The sequence below is a fragment of the Bubalus kerabau genome, chromosome X (genome assembly GCF_029407905.1).
Source record: "Bubalus kerabau isolate K-KA32 ecotype Philippines breed swamp buffalo chromosome X, PCC_UOA_SB_1v2, whole genome shotgun sequence".
In the NCBI taxonomy this organism is placed as follows: Eukaryota; Metazoa; Chordata; class Mammalia; order Artiodactyla; family Bovidae; genus Bubalus; species Bubalus kerabau.
Window position 1 is genome coordinate 109,681,031 of NC_073647.1, and position 20,730 is coordinate 109,701,760.

The 20,730-nt window shown below is 38.6% G+C and overlaps 1 protein-coding gene across 2 annotated transcripts in view; it reads left to right on the forward strand.

The window, feature by feature from the left end:
- The first annotated feature begins 9,764 nt into the window (after positions 1-9,764).
- The window catches only part of RRAGB (Ras related GTP binding B), a 42,256-nt gene continuing 31,290 nt past the window's right edge, over positions 9,765-20,730 (forward strand). The window contains exons 1-3 of one of the 2 annotated variants that reach the window (XM_055563935.1): positions 9,765-10,473; positions 11,311-11,344; positions 16,880-16,979. In XM_055563935.1, the coding sequence (XP_055419910.1) occupies positions 10,382-10,473; positions 11,311-11,344; positions 16,880-16,979 (226 nt within the window). In that variant the 5' untranslated portion in view covers positions 9,765-10,381. The remainder of the gene's footprint in view (positions 10,474-11,310; positions 11,345-16,879; positions 16,980-20,730) is intronic. The other variant, XM_055563934.1, reaches the window with a different exon arrangement.

The following is a 20,730-nucleotide window of genomic DNA, read 5'->3' on the forward strand; positions in this document are numbered from 1 at the left end:
AGGAGAGATTATAGAGATAAATGGCTATAATGCAGCATAAGAAAGATATTTAGCAACCTAAAATTATACTTCAAGTAACCTAAATTTAGACTTCAAGAAAAAAGAAGAACAAATCTGGCCTAAAATTAAACAAAAGAGGCAAATAATAAAGATCAGAACAGAAAAAAATGAAACAGACATCAGAAAAATAATAGAAAGCATAAAAAACTAAGAACTCTTTAAAAAAAATTGACCAATTTTTAGCTACAAAAAATAAAATTAAAAATAAGAAGGCATTATAACTTATACTTCAGTTCAGTTCAGTCACTCAGTTGTGTCTGACTCTTTCTGACACCATAAACTGCAGCACACCAGGCCTCCCTGTCCATCACCAACTCCCAGAGCTTACTCAAACTCATATCAATAGAGATGGTGGTGCCATCCAACCATCTCATCCTCTGTCATCCAGTTCTCCTTCTGCCCTCAATTTTTCCCAGCATCAGGGTCTTTTCAAATGAGTCAGCTCTTTGCATCAGGTGGCCAAAGTACTGGAGTTTCAGCTTCAATATCAGTCCTTCCAATGAACACCCAGGACTGATCTCCTTTAGAATGAACTGGTTGGATCTCCTTGCAGTCCAAGGGACTCTCAAGAGTCTTCTCTAACACCACTGTTCAAAAGCATCAGTTCTTTGGCACTCAGCTTTCTTTATAGTCCAACTCTCACATCCATACATGACTACTCGAAAAACCATAGCTTTGACTAGACGTACCTTTGTTGACAAAGTAATGTCTTTGCTTTTTAATATACTGTCTAGGTTGGTCATAACTTTCCTTCCAAAGAGTAAGTGTCTTAATTTCATGGCTGTAATCACCATCTGAAGTGATTTTGGAGCCCAGAAAAATAAAGTCTGACACTGTTTCCACTGTTTCCCCATCTATTTCCCATGAAGTGATGGCACCAGATGCCATGATCTTAGTTTTCTGAATGTTGAGCTTTAAGCCAACTTTTTCACTCTCCACTTTCACTTTCATCGAGAGGCTCTTTAGTTCCTCTTCACTTTCTGCCATAAGGATGTTGTCATCTAATATCTGAGATTATTGATATTTCTCCCAGCAATCTTGACTCCAGCTTGTGCTTCATCCAGCCCAGCATTTTGCATGATGTACTTTTCATATAACTTAAATAAGCAGGGTGACAATATACAGCCTTGATGTACTCCTTTTCCTATTTGGAACCAGCCTGTTGTTCCATGTCCAGTTCTAACTGTTGCTTCCTGACCTGCATACAGGTTTCTCAAAAGGCAGGTCAGGTGGCCTGATATTCCCATCTCTTTCAGAATTTTCCAAAGTTTATTGTGATCCACACAGTCAAAGGCTTTGGCATAGTCAATAAAGCAGAAATAGATCTTTTTTCAGGGACTCTGTTGCTTTTTTGATAATCCAGCGGATGTTGGCAATTTGACCTCTGGTTCCTCTGCGTTTTGTAAAACCAGCTTGAACATCTGGAATTTCATGGTTCACGTATTGCTGAAACCTGACTTGGAGAATTTTGAGTATTACTTGACTAGTGTGTGAGATGAGTGCAATTGTGTGGTAGTTTGAGTATTCTTTGGCATTGCCTTTCTTTGGGATTGGAATGAAAACTGACCTTTTCCAGTCCTGTGACCACTGCTGAGTTTTCCAAATTTGCTCGCAGATTGAGTTAAGTCAGACAAGTCTAGCATATTGATTCTTGCCCACAGTGGTAGGCAAGAACCCAGGTCTAACATACTGCAGGCATATTCCTTACCAGCTGAGCCACAGGGAAGCCCAGGAATACTGGAGTAGGTAGCCTATCCCTTCTCCAGCAGATCTGTCCAACCCAGGAATTGAACCAGTATCTCCTGCATTGCAGGCAGATTCTTCACCAACTGAGCTATCAGGGAAGCCCAACTCATAACCCAGTAGGTTATGCTCTACTAAAACAGATTCTCCTGATGGCCTTGTTAAGAATAACATAAAGTTCTGATTTATTTCAAAATGATTACTTTTTTTCTCCTACTGCCAGTACCAGGGGATATTCACTGTGAGGACCTGATAGAATTTCTGGAGATAAAACTCATGAAAATATACAGCTCCAACTATGACAAGGCTGCTCTGGAGTTTTTATCTTTCAGACTTGTCCACACTGAGCCTCTAGCAAATTGTCAATTAGAGTTTAGGTTTTGCTACCTTGGTAATACTTCCCACAGAGGTCTCTATGTGTGGATTTTGGCTCCAGAAAGTTATCATTCTCTGTATTCATCCATGTATCTCTGCAATTTTAATGGAAGCAGTTTGTACTGTGACTTCATTGTCTTTAATGAATCTAAGAAGTCTTGGTGTTTTGTCAGTTTGCTCAGCCTCTTATTTGTTGTTAGTATTGAGTAGCAACTCATGAGCTCTTTACATGCTGGGCAGGAAACCAGAAGTACGTCTATTAGACTTTCATTCTTTAAAGACTTATATCTAGTTAACAGGAAGATCATTTCCTGATATTTCAAGCAAAGAAATGGGGATGGGGAAGAAAGACCTGCCAGCAGGCTATAGGAATAAGCTCATGGGATTCTGGGCAGTAACAGTGAACTATAGGAATAGGAAGAAGAGAAGGGTGGAGGAGAAGGGAAGGGAAGTTATGAGGGACACTTTGGGAATTGGAGACCCATGTATGTGGTTGAGGATAAGGTGACTAGAATGAATTTAAGGAATAAATTCCCTAAATTAGATCCTAGAAGCTCTATATTCTTCTTGCTAACATGGATGATTAAAAACTATTGGGTGGGATCTGGACAGAGGGAATGCTGATGTGTTTGTATGTATGTGTATAATTGTATATGAGTATAGTGAAGCTGACATATTAGACATGAGGATATGACAGGCAACAATACCTGAAATAAAAGAATGTTTGTATCTCTAGTGTCTAACACAGTTCCTGGAAAGAATGGCTGCTCAATAAGTATTTGTTGAATGAATGCATGAATAATTCTGCAGAGCTTAATCAAAACTTTTGGAAAAGAACCTATAATAAAAAGTTTAAAAAATTAACTTGTCAAAAGTAAAAAGCAACTCTCATCTTTTATCTGTGTAAGACTCTTTAAAGAAAATGTGAATATAAGCAGCCAATGTTTCTTGAGTTAAAACCAGAATCTTAATCTCTAGACTGTATAAGAATGCATTGTACCAACAGTCTTCTTTATTCTCAGGAACCAACTCTTAATTTCTTTTAGTTCCTCAATCTTTTTCAAATCTCTTTCTTCTACTCCCGTCCTCCTACCTCTATTCATCCTCTTTCCTCTTCTTTCTCCTCTCTTCCTTCCCTCTTCTCATCTCCCCACTTGTCTTCTTTATCCCTTCTCCTTCCTTTCTTCAACTTTTCCTCATGGAACTTGAGAGAGGTAGTTAAAATGGCAAAAGTGTGATGGTTTGGAGAATAAGGAAAGAGAGACTAGCAACAGGAAGAAAGTGACTTTCTATAAAAGAGTCGTTTAAGGGGATAATGTCACTGGTAAAGCCTGGTGGTACTAGGGGTTGAAGGCTATATTGAAAGCTACCTTTATATAACAAGGACATATTATTTAACATTGAGTGCTTTTTGAGAGGTGAGATGACTAATGAAGATTATTCCACCCATTTCAAACTCCTTTGAAGCTACAACTGTAGGAAAATCACTTAGGAGTCTATTGCAATTATCCAGACCAGATATTATATCAGCTGGAACAAAAAGAGCAGCAGTAAGAATAGGGAGGAACATGGAGACTGTAGAAAATAGGCTAATGAGAACTGAGGAAGTCTCAGCACATCAGTTCAGTTCAGTCGCTCAGTCGTGTCTGACTCTTTGCAACCCCATAAATCACAGCATGCCAGGCCTCCCTGTCCATCACCATCTCCCGGAGTTCACTCAGACTCATGTCCATCGAGTCAGTGATGCCATCCAGCCATCTCATCCTCTGTCATCCCCTTCTCCTTCTCCCCCCAAACCCTCCCAGCATCAGAGTCTTTTCCAATGAGTCAACTCTTCGCATGAGGTGGCCAAAGTACTGGAGTTTCAGCTTTAGCATCATTCCTTCCAAAGAAATCCCAGGGCTGATCTCCTTCAGAATGGACTGGTTGGATCTCCTTGTAGTCCAAGGGATTCTCAAGAGTCTTCTCCAACACCACAGTTCAAAAGCATCAATTCTTCAGCGCTCAGCCTTCTTCACAGTCCAACTCTCACATCCATACATGACCACAGGAAAAACCATAGCCTTGACTAGACGAACCTTTGTTGGCAAAGTAATGTCTCTGCTTTTGAATATGCTATCTAGGTTGGTCATAACTTTCCTTCCAAGGAGTAAGCATCTTTTAATTTCATGGCTGCAGTCACCATCTGCAGTGATTTTTGAGCCCCAAAAATAAAGTCTGACACATAACTCTGTGCAAAATCCTGTTCCAAGGGACTTGCCAAACCTCTAGGATGACCCCCAGTTCCCCATTGACCCCCTCCTACCTAGCCTGCCTGAGAAATCTCAACACAGCAAGAAGAATTTACTGTTTGTTCCAACCTTTTGACAGGCCTCTGACCTACTTTTTTCAGAGCATTTACTCAAAAGAGCTTACAGTTTTGAGTATGTATCTCCTACAGCTCAGAAGTGTCTTTCTCAAGGACCTGAGAGCCATTGCTTTGAAACGTAAGGATGGTTGAGGGAGATTAAGCGGTACAAAATTCCAGCTATGAATACATGAGTCATGCGTATGAAATTTAGAGTGTGAGGATGTAGTCAATAACTATGTAAAACCTTTGTATGATGACATACAAAGATTTGTATGGAACTTCCACGGAGATCATTTCAAAATGCATAGAAACAGTGAATCACTATGTTATGTAACAGTAACTAATATAGTATCGTAGGTCAATTGTACTTAAAAAACAAACAAACAAACTCAGAACAAAAGAGATCGTATTTGGTTATCAGAGGTGAAGCAGGAGGCAGGAGCAGAAGGAATTGAATGGAGGCAGTCAAAATGTACAAACTTCCAGTTATATGTCAAGCAAGTACTAGGGATGTAATGTACAACATACTAAATATAATAGTGCTGTCATACATAAAAACTGTTAAGGGAGTGAATTTTGAGTTCTCATCAAAAGAAAAAAAATTCTATTTCTTTAATTTGGTCTCTATATGAGATGAGGGAATCTGACTAAACTTATTATGATAACCATTTCTTGAAGTATGTAAGTCAAATCATTATGCTGTACACCTTAAACTTATACAATTCTTTGTGTCAGTTATATCTCAGTAAAATTGGAAGAAAAATAATAAAATGACTTCCTGGTTTGGGATGCAAGGTCTTTCACCACACAGGGAAAAGTAGAACAGGAGCTGGTTTAAGGGCAGGTGGTAGGAAGTAGGAAGGAGATTTAGTAAGTGATAGAGATAAAGATAAAATATCTCCAGGAAGAATGAAGAGATTGAGCCAAAGCAGAAATGATGTGAATGTGTCTGGTGGTGAAAGTAAAGTCTGATGCTGTAAAGAACAATATTGCATAGGAACCTGGAATGTTAGGTCCATGAATCAAGGTAAACTTGAAGAAATAGGAATGACAAGAGTGACCATCAACGTCTTAGGAATCAGTGAACGAAAATGGACATGAATGGGTGAATTTAATTTAGATGGCCATTATATCTACTATTGTGGGCAAGAATCCCTTAGAAGAAATGGAGCAGCCCTCATAGTCAACAAAAGAGCTTGAAATGCAGTACTTGGATGCAATCTCAAAAAGGACAGAATGGTCTCTGTTCATTTCCAAGGCAAACCATTTAATATCACAGTAATCCGAGTCTATGCTGCCACTACTAATGCCAAAGAAGCTGAAGTTGAATGGTTCTATGAAGACCTACAAGACCTACTAGAACTAACACCAAAAAAAAAAAATGATATCCTTTTCATCATAGAGGACTGGAAAGCAAAAGTAGGAAGTCAAGAGATACATGGAGTAACAGGAAAGTTTGGCCTTGGACTACAAAATGAAGCAGGGCAAAGGCTAACAGAGTTTTGCCAAGAGAAACACACTGGTCATAGGAAACACCTTCTTCCAACAGCATAAGAGACAACTCTACACATGGACATCCCTAGATGGTGAATCAAAGAAGGCAATGGCACCCCACTCGAGTAGTCTTGCCTGGAAAATCCCATGGACGGAGGAGCCTAGAATGCTGCAGTCCATGGGGTCGCTGAGGGTCAGACACGACTGAGCGACTTCACTTTCACTTTTTACTTTCATGCATTGGAGAAGGAAATGGCAACCCACTCCAGTGTTCTTGCCTGGAGAATCCCAGGGACGGGGGAGCCTCGTGGGCTGCCATCTATGGGGTCGCACAGAGTCGGACACGACTGAAGTGACTTGGCAGCAGATGATGAATACCAAAGTCAGATTGATTATATTCTTTTTAGTCAAAAATGGAGAAACTCTATACAGTCAGCAAGAACAAGACAGGGAGCTGACTGGCTCAGATCATGAACTTCTGATTGAAAAATTCAGACTTAAATTTAAGATAGTAGGGAAAACCACTAGGCTATTCAGGTATGCTGCTGCTACTGCTGCTAAGTCGCTTCAGTCGTGTCCGATTCTATGCGACTCTATAGACGGCAGCCCACCAGGCTCCCCCGTCCCTGGGATTCTCCAGGCAAGAACACTGGAGTGGGTTGCCATTTCCTTCTCCAATGCATGAAAGTGAAAAATGAAAGTGAAGTTGCTCAGTCGTGCCTGACTCTTAGCGACCCCATGGACTGCAGCCCACCAGGCTCCTTCCATCCATGGGATTTTCCAGGCAAGAGTACTGGAGTGGGGTGCCATTGCCTTCTCCGAGTGCAGGTATGACCTGAATTAAATCCCTTATGATTTGATTATGTCAAGGGATTGTCAGTCTCTTGACAAATAGGTGCAAGGGATTAGAGCAGAAAGACAGATTGCCTGAAGAACTATGGACAGAGGTTCATAACATTGTATAGGAGGTGATGGCTGAAACCATTCCCAGGAAAATTAAATGCAAAAAGGTAAACTGGTTGTCTGAAGGGACCTTACAAATAGCTAAGAAAAGAAGATAAATGAAAGGCAAAGGAGAAAAGGAAGGATTTACCCATCTGAATGCAGACTTCCAAAGGGTGGTAAAGAGAAGGAAGAAAGCCTTCTTAAGTGAACAATGCAAAGAAACAGAGGAAAACAATAGAATGGGGAAAACTAGAAATCTCTTCAAGAAAATTAGAGATAACAAGGCAATATTTCATACAAAGATGGGCACAAAAAAGGACAGAAACAGAATGGATCTAATAGAAGCAGAAGATATTAAGAAGAGGTAGCAAGAATATACAGAAGAACTGTACAGAAAAAGTCTTAATGACCCAGATAACCACGATGGTATGATCACTCCCTAGAACCAGACATCCTGGGAGTGTGAAGTCAAGTGGGTCTTAGGAAGCATTACTGCAAACAAAGCTAGTGGGGGTGATGAAATTCCAGCTGAGCTATTTCAAATCCTAAAAGATAATGTTGCTAAAGTGCTGCACTCAATATGCCAGCAAATTTGGAAAAATCAGCAGTGGCCACAGGACCGGAAAAGGTCAGTTTTCATTCCAATCCCAAAGACGGGCAATGCCAAAGAATGTTCAAACTACCACCCACTTTCACTCATCCCACACACTAGGAAAGTAATGCTCAAAATCCTTCAAGCTAGGCTTGAATAGTGCATGGACTGAGAACTTCCAGATGTACAAATGGGATTTAGAAAAGGCATAGGAGCCAGAGGTCAAATTGCCTGCATTTGCTGGATCACAGAAAAAGCCAGGGAATTCCAGGAGAACATCTTCTTCTGCTTATCAGCTACACTAACACTTTGACAGTGTGGCTCACAACAATCTGTGGAAAATTCTTCAAGAGATGGGACTACCAGACCACCTTACCTGTCTGCTGAGAAACCTGTATGCAGGACAAGAAGCAACAGTTAGAACCTTACATGAAACAACACACTGGTTAAAAATTGGGAAAGGAATATGTCAATTCTGTATCTTGTCTCCCTGCTTATTTAACTTATATGCAGTGACTATTATTCAAAATGCTCAGCTAGATGAAACTCAAGCTGGCATCAAGTTTGCCAGGAGAAATATCAGTAACTTCAGATATGCAGATGACACCACCCTAATGGCAGAAATCAAAGAGGAACTAAAGAGCCTATTAATGAAAATGAAAGAGGACAGTGAAAAAGCTGGCTTAAAACTCAAGATTCAGAAAACTAAGATCATGGCATCTGGTCTCATCACTTCATAGCAAATAGATGGGGAAATAATGGAAACAGTGATGGGCATTATTTTCTTCATCTTCCAAAATTACTGCAGATGGTGACTGCAGCCCTGAAATTAAAAGATGCTTGCTCTTTGAAAGAAAAGATGTGACAATCCTAGACAGAATATTAAAAAGTAGAAACATTACTTTGCTGACAAAGGTCTCTTTAGTCAAAGCTATGATATTTCCAGTTGTCATGTATAGATGTGAGAGTTGGACCATAGAAAAGACTGAGTGCCAAAGAATTGATGCTGAGAAAGATTGAGGGCAGGAGGAAAGGGGGCAACAGAGGATGAGATGGTTGGGTGGCATCACTGACTGAATGCACATGAGTTTGAGCAAACTTTGGGAGACAATGAAGGACAGGGAAGCCTGGGTGCTGCAGTCCATGGAGGGGTGGGATTGTCCCAAAGAATTGGACATGACTGAGCAACTGAACAATGACAGAGCTAAAGAATCATGGTCAGAATAGAATGTATTTTTTCTTGAGGCAAGTCATTTGTTGTAAGATAGGATCATATAGAAGGTTAAATGGAGACCTCTGGGGGCAAAACAGTATCTTGTTTCTGTACAGTTTTCCTTACCTTTGTTCTGTCCTTCCTACTCTCCCTCCAGTATTTCTTTCCTTCCTTTTTAAGGAATATATACATGTGGTTTATATATATTTATGTATACACACATATATAAATATATATTATATATATTACATTATAGATATAATACATATATCTATATCTGTATGTGTTTAGTTGGTCAGTCCATGGATTGTAGCCCGCCAGGTTCCTCTGTCCATGGGATTCTCCAGGGAAGAATACTGGAGTGGGCTGCCATGTCCTTCTCCAGGGGAATCTTCCTGACCCAGGAATCGAACTCCAGTCTCTTATGTCTCCTGAACGGGCAAGAGACATAAGACATATCTTCTTCATCACTAGAACCACCTGGGAAGTAAGCCCATTTATATATATATACCCCTATATAATTCCCTTACTTTCAGAGAGCAATGTGTAAGTTCTAATTTCCTGATGAACCCCTGATCCCAGCAATAATTACTTTTATTGAGCACTATGTGGAAGAAAAAGTTGTAAGTACTTTGGATGTATTAACTCATTAGTTCCAAGCTCAGTCACAAATACGGGTTAATATCAGTAATAAAAAACACAAAAACAAATACGTAAAAAAACAAGGAGAAAAAACGTTTGGCTCTCATCACTGAAAAACATCAAGGGTGAAGTTACAGTTTAAAAAAAAAAAAAAAAAAGCTAGCTTTGAGACACTAAAATCACAACTGGCTCCTTTAATTCTCCACGGGAGGTGTGGCCAGGTGGCCCACAAGGAAAGCCCCTTCAGGCTGGCAGCGCTCAACGGAGCTGGGGCTTTGTAAGAGCCCGGGCCACGTGATGGCAACGGGTGGCACTCTGTCTTTTTCCGCGCAGTCTCTATGGTATTCGTCTCAGCCCACTGGCCCCTAGGGAAGCGGCAGTCACGTGACAAGCTCCGGGTTTAAGGCAGGTGCCCACGTGATCCTGGCCTGCAGTAGGGTGGCTGCGGTGGTGTACCTGCGCTCCTGAAGGGCGGGCTATTAGGTCGTAGTCGCCGCTGCCTCCAGCGGACTCTCCGGAGCAGTTAGGCTCGGGAACAAGAAGCCTACTGAGGCATTCATCGCTTGGTGCCTACGGCACGGGTCTGCTCTTTCTGCCACCTCTGCCTTCCTCATCCCCACCTCTTTGCGAGTGAAGTCCCCTTTGGATTTCAAGACGTTGGATCCTGAGGCCCAAACTTGAGACGAACCTCCCGCTATCCCTCTTTCCTTCTCATCCTCCATCTCTTCATTTGCATTACCGAATCACTTAGCTTTTGATCTGGCCGGCTTGGCGGTGCCTTGAGGCCAAGTTCCAGTCGGTAAAGGTAACCGTGCGGAAAGCGGACCCCCAGCGGACAAAGGCGGAGGCGAGAATAGAACAGGCCTAAGGACCGCAGGCGACGAGAACAGGCGGCTGAAAGGGTGAACAAGGAAAAAAAAAGAGAGTACTGCGGATTTAGAAGAGACTGGAAAAGACTTGTTGCACGATGGAAGAATCTGACTCTGAAAAAAAGATGGAGAAAGAGAATCTGGGGCCCAGAATGGATCCTCCCATAGGGGAACCGGAAGGATCGCTTGGGTAGGTGAAGGGTATTAACTGAAAACTGGAAGCGGAGGTGGTGGTGATGGGGGGTGGGGGGGTGGGGCGGGGTAGACGTTCTAACTGAAGGGAGTATTGTGAATTAGAATACCCCACCTATGATAAATTGCTTCGATTTGCCAGTAAGGTTGCTTTTGGTGATTGGATAAGCTATCAAGAGGCCTGGTTGTTGGGACAGGTGTGATATCACTCCGGGGAGTGAAGATTGTTTTAAAGAGGCAATCTGGATTGTTTTGAACTGTCCGTGAAGAAGATTTGACGTCATCATGTTAAGAATAAGAAGACTGAGAAGAGAGCTGGTTTTTCCTGGGCAGAGATCAGTGGCTTGAGAATGCTTTCTGTGCCAATTTGTACTTGAATTTGAGAATTTACATACTTTGTGCCTGTGATGAGTGAGATATGACTTGGAAGGACAGCTGAAGGAATAAAGATTTATAAGAATATGCTGACTTTGAAAAAAGATATTCAAATATGATAATATTGTTTGATTTATTAAAACATTTGTAAATGTTGCTTTGATAAATTTTTAAGGTGATAAAAAACTGAATGTTGAATTTTAACTCATTTATATTTTTAAATACATCTTCCTAGGAGCTATCTCCTCAGCAGGTAATTAGGGGAGAAGGGAGAATAAACACAGTTTTATAATTTAGGAAATTGATGGCCTCTACTTAACTAAGGTCTGCCACACAGCTGTACTTAGCTGTTGTGCTAAATGTGCTCTTTTGCACCTCTGCATTTTTAAAAAATTTCTTTCATTCCAATTTCCAAGACAGCTGGATCATGGAAACTCTGTCTTTTGGTTTATATCTGCAGGTGGGTGCTACCAAATACAGCCATGAAGAAAAAGGTAAGATCTGTTAGGTACATAAAAAACATGAAAGTAAAGGTAAGAAATTACTGTTTAGGAAATATTTGTGTATATTTGTGGTTACATTTACCATCTTTTCTTGACTGTTGTAGGAGCCTTCTATGTGTTCTCCCTGACTCTTGTCCCCTTCTTTGTTATTGGATTTAATTTTTTCTAACATAGAAATCTCCATTCACATACTAAAGAACTTCTTGTAACTTCACAAAGCCCACTGAATACAATCCAAAAGATTCATCTTATAGAATGCCCTTTTAAAACCAATACAATATTGTAATTAGCCTCTAATTAAAATAAATAAATTTATATTAAAAATAAAAAATATATATATTCCTGACTAAATCATCTGCCACACCTTTAAACCCTATCATAGTCATGCAGAATCTGTTTTTCTTCAAGTTTACAGATTAATTTGCATTTTGGGCAAACTAGTCACACACACTACACATGTCTTTGCCTGCACATTTATGTTGAACCCAGCTCAGATATTACCACTATAAGATTTCATGTGAGTTCTCCAAATGGAATTGTGCTCTTATGGTAATGTTCCCCACCTTGGGGTTTAGGAATAATCGATAAGAGCACAGCTCTGGAGCAAATTTCTGACCCTTTTAGGCTTTCAGCTTCCTCATTTATAAAATGGTGATAATAATGTTACCTATCTCATAAGATTGTTATTAAGCTTAAATGAGCAAATGCAGATAGAGCACTTAAATTAGTACTTAATACAGTTAACCTTGATAAGTCTTTCATAAGCTATTAAAATAAGATTTCTTAAATTAAAAATCAAAGACCATAAAAAAAGAATGAAATATTGCCATTCGCAGCAATATGGATGGACCTAAAGAATATTATGCTCAGTCAAATAAAACAAAGACAAGTGCTATATGATGTCACTTATATATGGAATCTAAAAAATAATACAGATGAATCTATACACAAAATAGAGACAGACACAGAAAGCAAACTACTGGTTACAAAGGAGAGAGGGACAATTTAAGGGTATGAGAGTAACATACAAACTACTAAACACAAAATAGATAAGCAACAAATATCTACTGTATAGCATGGGGAATTATACCCAATATCTTGTAATAACCTATAGTGGAATATAATCTGCAAAAAATGAATCATTGTTCTGTACACCTGAAACTATTGTAACTAATTATTTTGTCATAAATATTGTTGGTATGCATGCTAAGTTGCTTCAGTCATGTCCAGCTCTGTGAGACTCTATGGACTGCAGCTGGCCAGGCTCCTGTCTCCATGGTATTCTCCAGGAAAGAATACTGGAGTGAGTTGCTGTGCTGTCCTCCAGGGGATCTGACCAACCCAAGGATAAATACTGTGTATTAATATTCAATTTCTTTTCCATAGTTCATCAGGTACTCTATCAGATCTACTCCCTTAAATCTATTTCTCACTTCCACTGTAGACTCATAAGGGATTTGATTTAGGTCATACCTGAATGGTCTAATGGTTTTCCCTACTTTCTTCAATTTAAGTCTGAATTTGGCAATAAGGAGTTCATGATCTGAGCCACAGTCAGCTCCCAGTCTTGTTTTTGCTGACTGTAGAGAGCTTCTCCATCTTTGGCTGCAAAGAATATAATCAGTCTGATTTCAGTGTTGACCATCTGGTGATGTCCATGTGTAGAGTCTTCTCTTGTGTTGTTGGAAGAAGGTGTTTACTATGACCAGTGTGCTCTCTTGGCAAAACTCTACTAGCCTTTGCCCTGCTTCATTCCGTACTCCAAAGCCAAATTTGCCTGTTACTCCAGGTGTTTATTGACTTCCTCCTTTTGCATTCCAGTCCCCTATAATGAAAAGGACATCTTTTTGGGTTGTTTATTCTAAAAGGTCTTGTAGGTCTTCATAGAACCGTACAACTTCAGCTTCTTCAGTGTTACTGGTTGGGGCATAGGCTTGGATTACTGTGATATTGAATGGTTTGCCTTGGAAACGAACAGAGATCATTCTGTCGTTTTTGAGATTGCATCCAAGTACTGCTTTTTGGACTCTTTTGTTGACCATGATGGCTACTCCATTTCTTCTAAGGGATTCCTGCCCACAGTAGTAGATATAATGGTCATCTGAGTTAAATTCACCCATTCCAGTCCATTTTAGTTTGCTGATTCCTAGAATGTTGACGTTCACTCTTGCCATCTCCTGTTTGACTACTTTCAATTTGCCTTGATTTATGGACCTAACATTCCAGGTCCCTATACAATATTGCTCTTTATAGCATCGGACCTTGCTTCTATCACCAGTCATATCAACAAAGGATGAGATGGCTGAATGGCATCACCAACTCGATGGGCATGAGTTTGAGTAAACTCCGGGAGTTGGTGATGGACAGGGAGGCCTGGTGTGCTGCGATTCATGTGGTCGCAAAGAGTCAGACACGACTGAGCGACTGAACTGAATATTCAATTAACAAAAAAAGAAACACACTGTATTTAGCCTTTATCTAATAATTCAGTTATATAACTTCAGTTTGCAGAGGAAATGTTCTTGATGAGGCTGTCTAAAGTTGCTATCAACAAGGATGCCTAAAAATACCAAAAATTTGTAAATGATTAAGAATAAAAATAAAACTTTTTTTTCTAACAACTTTAAACAATATCCTTAGAAACATTTCCTTAGTAAGATAAAGTTATATAGCTAAATAGTTAGATTAAGTTGAACTTGAGTGTAGTATACTTTTTTTTAATATTCTCAATATTTGTAATTATAATTTTTTATAAAACATCTTAGAATTGAAGATAAAAGGTGTACCCCTCATTGGAAAATCAAAAGTAATTGGAACGATAGTTCATAAATTTTAAGTGAGAAAAGACTCTTAAAAGTTACATCACCTAGTTTCTCTCTTAGTGCAAGTGTCTTTGTTAAATGCTGTCACTGACTAGAAGGTATTTACCTTCACTGTTTCTATTGGACAATTCTCATTGCTAAAAATTTGCTTGTTTTGTATCTTTGTTTTGATAGCTTGCTCATTCTTTTGATAAACATATTTTAAATGACTGTTATATGTTAGGCACTGAATACTCAAAGGGGATTCTCCTTGCCATGCTCAGAGTCTTGTGAGAGACACACCAAAACAAAAATTGAATAACTGCAATGCATTATGGTCTTTGCAGTGTCATAAGAGTGTCATGGGAGAAAAGAGATGAAATATACCTAAGCCAGCCTAGGGTATTGGAATCAGACAAATTATTATTTTTCAATTTATTTATTTTAATTGGAGGCTAATTAGTTTACAATATTGTGGTGGTTTTTGCCATACATTCACATGAATCAGCCATGGGTGTACAGGTCTTCCCCATCCTGAACACCCCTCCCACCTTCTTCCCCATCCCATCCCTCTGGGTCATTCCAGTGCACCAACCCTGAACACGCTCTCTCATGCATTGAACCTAGACTGGCGATCTATTTCACATATGATGATATACATGTTTCAATGCTATTCTCTCAAATCATCCCACCCTTGCCTTCTCCCACCAAGTCCAAGAGTCTGTTCTTTACATCTATGTCTCTTTTGCTGTCTCACATATAGGGTCATCATTACCATCTTTCTCAATTCCATATATATGCATTAATATACTGTATTGGTGTTTTTCTTTCTGACTTACTTCGCTCTGTATAACAGGCTCCCATTTCATCCACCTCATTTGAACTGATTCAAATGCATTCTTTTTAATAGCTGAGTAATATCCCTTTGTGTATATGTACCACAGCTTTCTTATCCATTCGTCTGCTGATGGACATCTAGGTTGCTTCCATGTCCTAGCTATTGTAAACAATGCTTCAGTGAACATTGAGGTACACGTGTCTCTTTCAATTCTGGTTTCCTCAGTGTGTATGCCCAGCAGTGGGACTGCTGGGTCATATGGCAGTTCTATTTCCAGTTTTTTAAGGAATCTCCACACTGTTCTCCAGAGTGGCTGTACTAATTTGCATTCCCACCAGTAGTGTAAGAGGGTTCCTTTTTCTCTGCACCCTCTCTAGCATTTATTGTTTGTAGAGTTTTGGATAGCAGCCATTCTGACCAGCCTGAGATGGTACCTCATTGTGGTTTTGATTTGCATTTCTCTGATAATGATTGATGTTGAGCATCTTTTCATGTGTTTGTTAGCCATCTGTTATGTCTTCTATGGAGAAATATCTGTTTAGTTCTTTCACCCATTTTTTGATTGGGTCATTTATTTTTCTGGAATTGAGCTGCAGGTATTGCTTATATATTTTTGAGATTAATTCTTTGTCACTTGCTTCATTTGCTATTATTTTCTCCCATTCTGAAGGCTGTCTTTTCACCTTGCTTATAGTTTCCTTCGTTGTGCAAAAGCTTTTAAGTTTAATTAGGTCCCATTTGTTTATTTTTGCTTTTATTCCCATCACTCTGGGAGGTGGGTCATAGAGGATCCTGCTATGGTTTACATCAGAGAGTGTTTTGCCTATGTTTTCTGGAATCAGAGAAATTCTTGAGATGATTGCTGAGCCAAGTCTTAAAGGATAAATGGAGCTTAGCTGAAAAAAGAAAACGGAGTGTAAAGTTAATGGAAGAGAATTCAGCATAAAATATGACATAGAACTGGGCTCCCTGGAGACCTGACACATTCAAAGGAACTTCAAGCAGTTCAGTTCATTGCGGCTGGACTCTACAAGTTTCAGGCTAGGAGGGTCAGAAGACAAAGGCAGAGGAGTAGATAAGCCAGATCAAGGAGGGTCTTAATGTGTAGTTTAAGGACTTGATCCTGTAAGCAATGGGACAGTTATGAAAAGAAATAAAAGAGTAACTAGGACTTCTCAGGTGTCTCAGTGGTAAATCCACCTGCCAATGTAGGAGACGTGGTTTGATCCCTATGTTGGGAAGATACCCTGGAGAAGGAAATGGCAACCGACTCCAGTATTCTTGCCTGGAAGATCCCATGGCTGAGTATTCTGGCGAGCTACACTTCATGGGGTTACAAACAGTCGGACACAACTGAGTGACTGAGCACACACACAGTGCAAAAGAGTAAATAATGGAACAAAATCATGAAGGTGAGTAAAAGGGATGAAATTAATGGCAGAAGTGATAAGGTTGACTCTGAGTAGGAGGGTGAATTTTCATTTATACTGAAATACCCTGACAGATAGTGTAGTGCATAAAATATTAGATTATGAGAGTTTCCTGTTAAGTTGATTTCCTTTCATCAGATTATTGAAGTTTCCTTTATTTCACTAAGGTAATAATGAATGTATGATAGAATATATTTATAACATGGTAAATTCACTGTGATTCTATCACCAAGAGAAAGTGTGACTTATGACAGGTAAGTGACTGGTCTCTGGAATTCTAGGTACCTCCATGTTCACATTGGTCAGAGAACTAGTCATTTACAAGTATCCACTTTAGGTTGTGTGGACTGTCACTTCAGTAAAACATCAAGTTCAAGAGATAAATAGATCCCTTTAGATTTGATTTGCCCTTGATTGCTGACTTCTTTCTTTTTCTTTTTTCCCATTTTGTCTTTAGGTGCTATTGATGGGTAAAAGTGGATCGGGTAAGACCAGCATGAGGTCTATTATCTTTGCAAATTATATTGCAAGAGACACACGTCGTCTTGGTGCAACAAGTAAGATGTTTTATCTTATTGTAAAGTCATGTGATCTTAATCTGAATAACACACTTGGTTGCAGTAACTTGGTGATACAGAGACTGACAGATTTGTTTTTGAGCACTTTTCCTTTTTTTTCATTCCTTCTCACTCAGAAGGATGTGACCTAATTCTGGTTACTACTGCTGGCTCTCTTGGAGAAGTTCTTTCCTTTCTAGGTTGCTTACCAAATGGGATATCCTTGTCCAACTTCATTTTTATCCTGTTCTTTCTCAAGAAGCATAGGGGTCCTTTTGTTTGTTCATTTTTTATGTGGGGGAGGGTATTTGTTTTTAACTGTTATTATGTAAAAATACATTAATTTATAGGTATTAACAAACATAACATTAAATCTATGATTTTTAAAGCAGTAGTTAGTCCTAGTCTTATTAAAAGGTAAATTGCTGGGGTTGGGAGGCTGTCAGAGGAAGATTATCTGGATGTGTACTCTGCTATTTCTCTTCCTGGATATACATAGATATCTTGTTGGAATTCAAGCTTTGACTTGAGAAATGTTTCATTGCCCTTTATGGTTTGAATCTTAAATCTGATTTCTTAGTACAAGCTAGCTGGGCTGCCATGGATGCCCAGTGGACCTATGCTCCTGGGAGACCCTTTCTGTCTTTAGGCTATAATGCCATTTCATTTTGTAGCATCCAAGCATTTTTAGATTCTTCCTTGGTCCTTGGCCTCTAGGTAACAAAACCATTGTCCTACCTGGCTTTCAATTTTTCCTGATCTGGGTTACTAGCATCTTGAACACTTTTAGGGACAAGCTACCTATTACTTCCAAAGTTATTTCATTCTGATTTCAAGAACAACAGACATTTTTAAAACACCCCTATGTTCCAAATGCTAGGATACGAAGGAAAAAGAAACTTCTTTTCTGTTCTTAAAGTGCTTAGAGTATAGTATAGACTCTTATAATTGGATAAGCTTTAATGATTAGAAAGTTATTTCTTAGTTAAAGCCCTATTTCCCTTTATTTCTGTTAGTTGGTACCCTTTCTGTTCTCTTGAGTCTATGCAAATATTTTAGTATGATTGATGTCTCAATCTATCCTAGCCATCCCTTGCCTCCCAAATCTTATCTTTCTTAAGTTAAAAATCTCTGGTTCCTCCATCTCTCTCTCATTTGACATCATTTTGAAGCATTTTTAAGGACTTGTTTGAATATATCTATATTTTTTAGAGCTGAGATTTAAATTAAGACATGGTCTAATCACAGGAGAGTATGACTAGTACATCTCTTGTCCTGGGTGTTACAGTGTGCTGTTAGCACAGTCCAGCCCCTACTGTCCTTCTATGGAGTGTCTTTCTTTATACTGAGTCATACTAAAAAAAAAAATTCCTTTTCACATATATTTTTATTAAAACACAAATCCTCCTTCTGATTCTTGTGCAGAAAATATTTTGAACATAGGAATAAATGTTTATTGAATTATTCAGTTTTGATTGTTTTAGCCCATGAAAGGTTAACTTTGAAATCTAGCAAGTTACTATCTCACTGGGCCTCAGTTTCCTTATCCATAGAAAAGGAGTTGGATCCTATTTTCATTTTAGCTACTTATTTGCTCATCTGATATGTTAACTATCCTTCCTAGCTATGTGCAATTTTTACATTTGATAAGCATCTCATCTAGTTTTCATCTAAGTCATTTATCAAAAATTTTGGTCAGGACAGGGTCCTATGGTCTATTATGCCTTAAGATATTTCCTTCTAGAAAGTACCTATTCAGACTCCTCCCTGTTTTGATTGGCTATATTTTAATTTTTTTCTGTTCTTCCAAGTTTAATATTTGGACCTTAATCAAATGGTTTCAGTAGAACAGATGAAGGTAATGTTTAATTATATGCTGTTCTATTTACTTCGGTTCTCATATGAACTTCATTTTAATAGATGAAGAAAATATGACCTTGAAGTTAAGCTCACTCAACTCATGAGTGTTAGAGCTAGAATGTCAGTCTGTGCGCCTGCTTTATTCATTATGCTATAGCTGCAATTTCTGGCATACTTCTCTTTGTGTTTTAAGTTCTGCACCTTTCATTGAAGTTGTTTTCTAGTCCAATTAATATTTTTGTCATTAGCTAATCAGAGTTGAATGACTACTTTGAGTCTAGTGAATAGTCTTATAACCCAAATTTCAGAGCTAGTCAAGCTACTTAAAATAGTTTTGAAATAATCTAGCAGCTTCATTAAAAAGTTATGAACAGAGTGTTGCAAATTATATGAACCCTGTACATTTAAACAGGCCATTTATTTAACAAATGTTTTTCTGGAGATTCCTGTGGATGGGACAGGGTTCTTGGGGCTATCTCAAGTGGGACCTTTATTGATAATACTTTGTTAGTAATTACTGTATTTCTTAAAGTTCGTAAAAGTATACTTCAAAATATTATGTTGACCTTAATGCTTTAGTGTGTCATTAACTAGCTTGTCATTTCTGGAAGAAAGGTCTGAGTTCTACTGCTAAACTTATGGACTAAATAAAAATATGTATAGTATATTGATTTTTGCTTACTATTCATTTTTGTTCAATTGCTGATTTTCTTTAAAAGTAGTGAAAGAGTACATATTCTAAAATATTATATCACCTTGAATGTTTTAGTGTTTTTCTAGTTGTCATTGCTGAAAAAAGTCCGGTTTCATTTTATTAAACTTAGAGTGTACTGTGTTTTGGAATTTGAAGTAAGGATCAGAATGGTGGTATTTATTTATTAGGGGGCTATTAAAATGTTTGTTGGAATAGTAAACTTGTCAATAAAAATTGTGCTTATGAAGTATTTTAGTCTCAAACACTGTTGACAACTCCAAGATTTCCTACCTTCTCAAAATTCTCTGATCTCTTGGCTTTTATTTAATGCTTTATTACCCTGGTTTTATTCCTTTATCTTTAATCATCCATCCCTTTAAAAGAAAAAGAATTTCTTCTTTCTGCCCCATAAGTGTATGTGATTTCTCAAAGCTCTGTTCTTGGTTCTTTCCAGTTGCTCTTATGATAGCAAGACAGGAAGACTAGGAGAGCCAGAGGCCCCTGTAGGAGAACTGAGACTGAAGAGAGAGGCAGAAAGTGGGGGTTAGATCATAAAATGCCCTATATGCCAAGTCAGGTAGTTTAAACTGAAGTTGGAGGGAAACCCTTAGAGTGTTTCTAACAGAAAAGTAATATGATCAGATTTCATTATTTTTAATTTTCAACTTTAATTACAAAATTAATACTTGTGAAAAGTCCCTCATTCTCAGGCCTACTTCCTATGGACAACCACCACTAATAATTTGAGGTTATCCTTCTGGCCTTATTTTTTCTGAGTGTATGCAGTCATGCATAGAGATGTTATTATTTTTCTTTTTAAAGATGGATTAAATAAAATCTGCATTGTAGAGAGATCATTATATCTGTAATATGGATGATAGATTGGAGAGAGGCAAGGGAAGAAACAGATTGACAAATTAGGGAACTCTTTTTAGTAGACCAGGTAAGAGATGATGGGGTCTTAACTTGGGTTAGGGTAGTAGTAGTGAATATGTTGAGAAGCAAATGGATTTGGGATATATTTAAGAGGTAAAGTCATCAGGACTTGCTGGCATGTTTTGGGGGAATGAAGCAGGAAAGAGTGAACTCAGGATAAAACTTAAGGTTTGGGCTTAGTCACCTGGTTTAAATCACTGAATTAGCGAAGACTAAAAGAGGAATAGATTTTGTGGGAAGAATGGGGAGATGATGTTATAT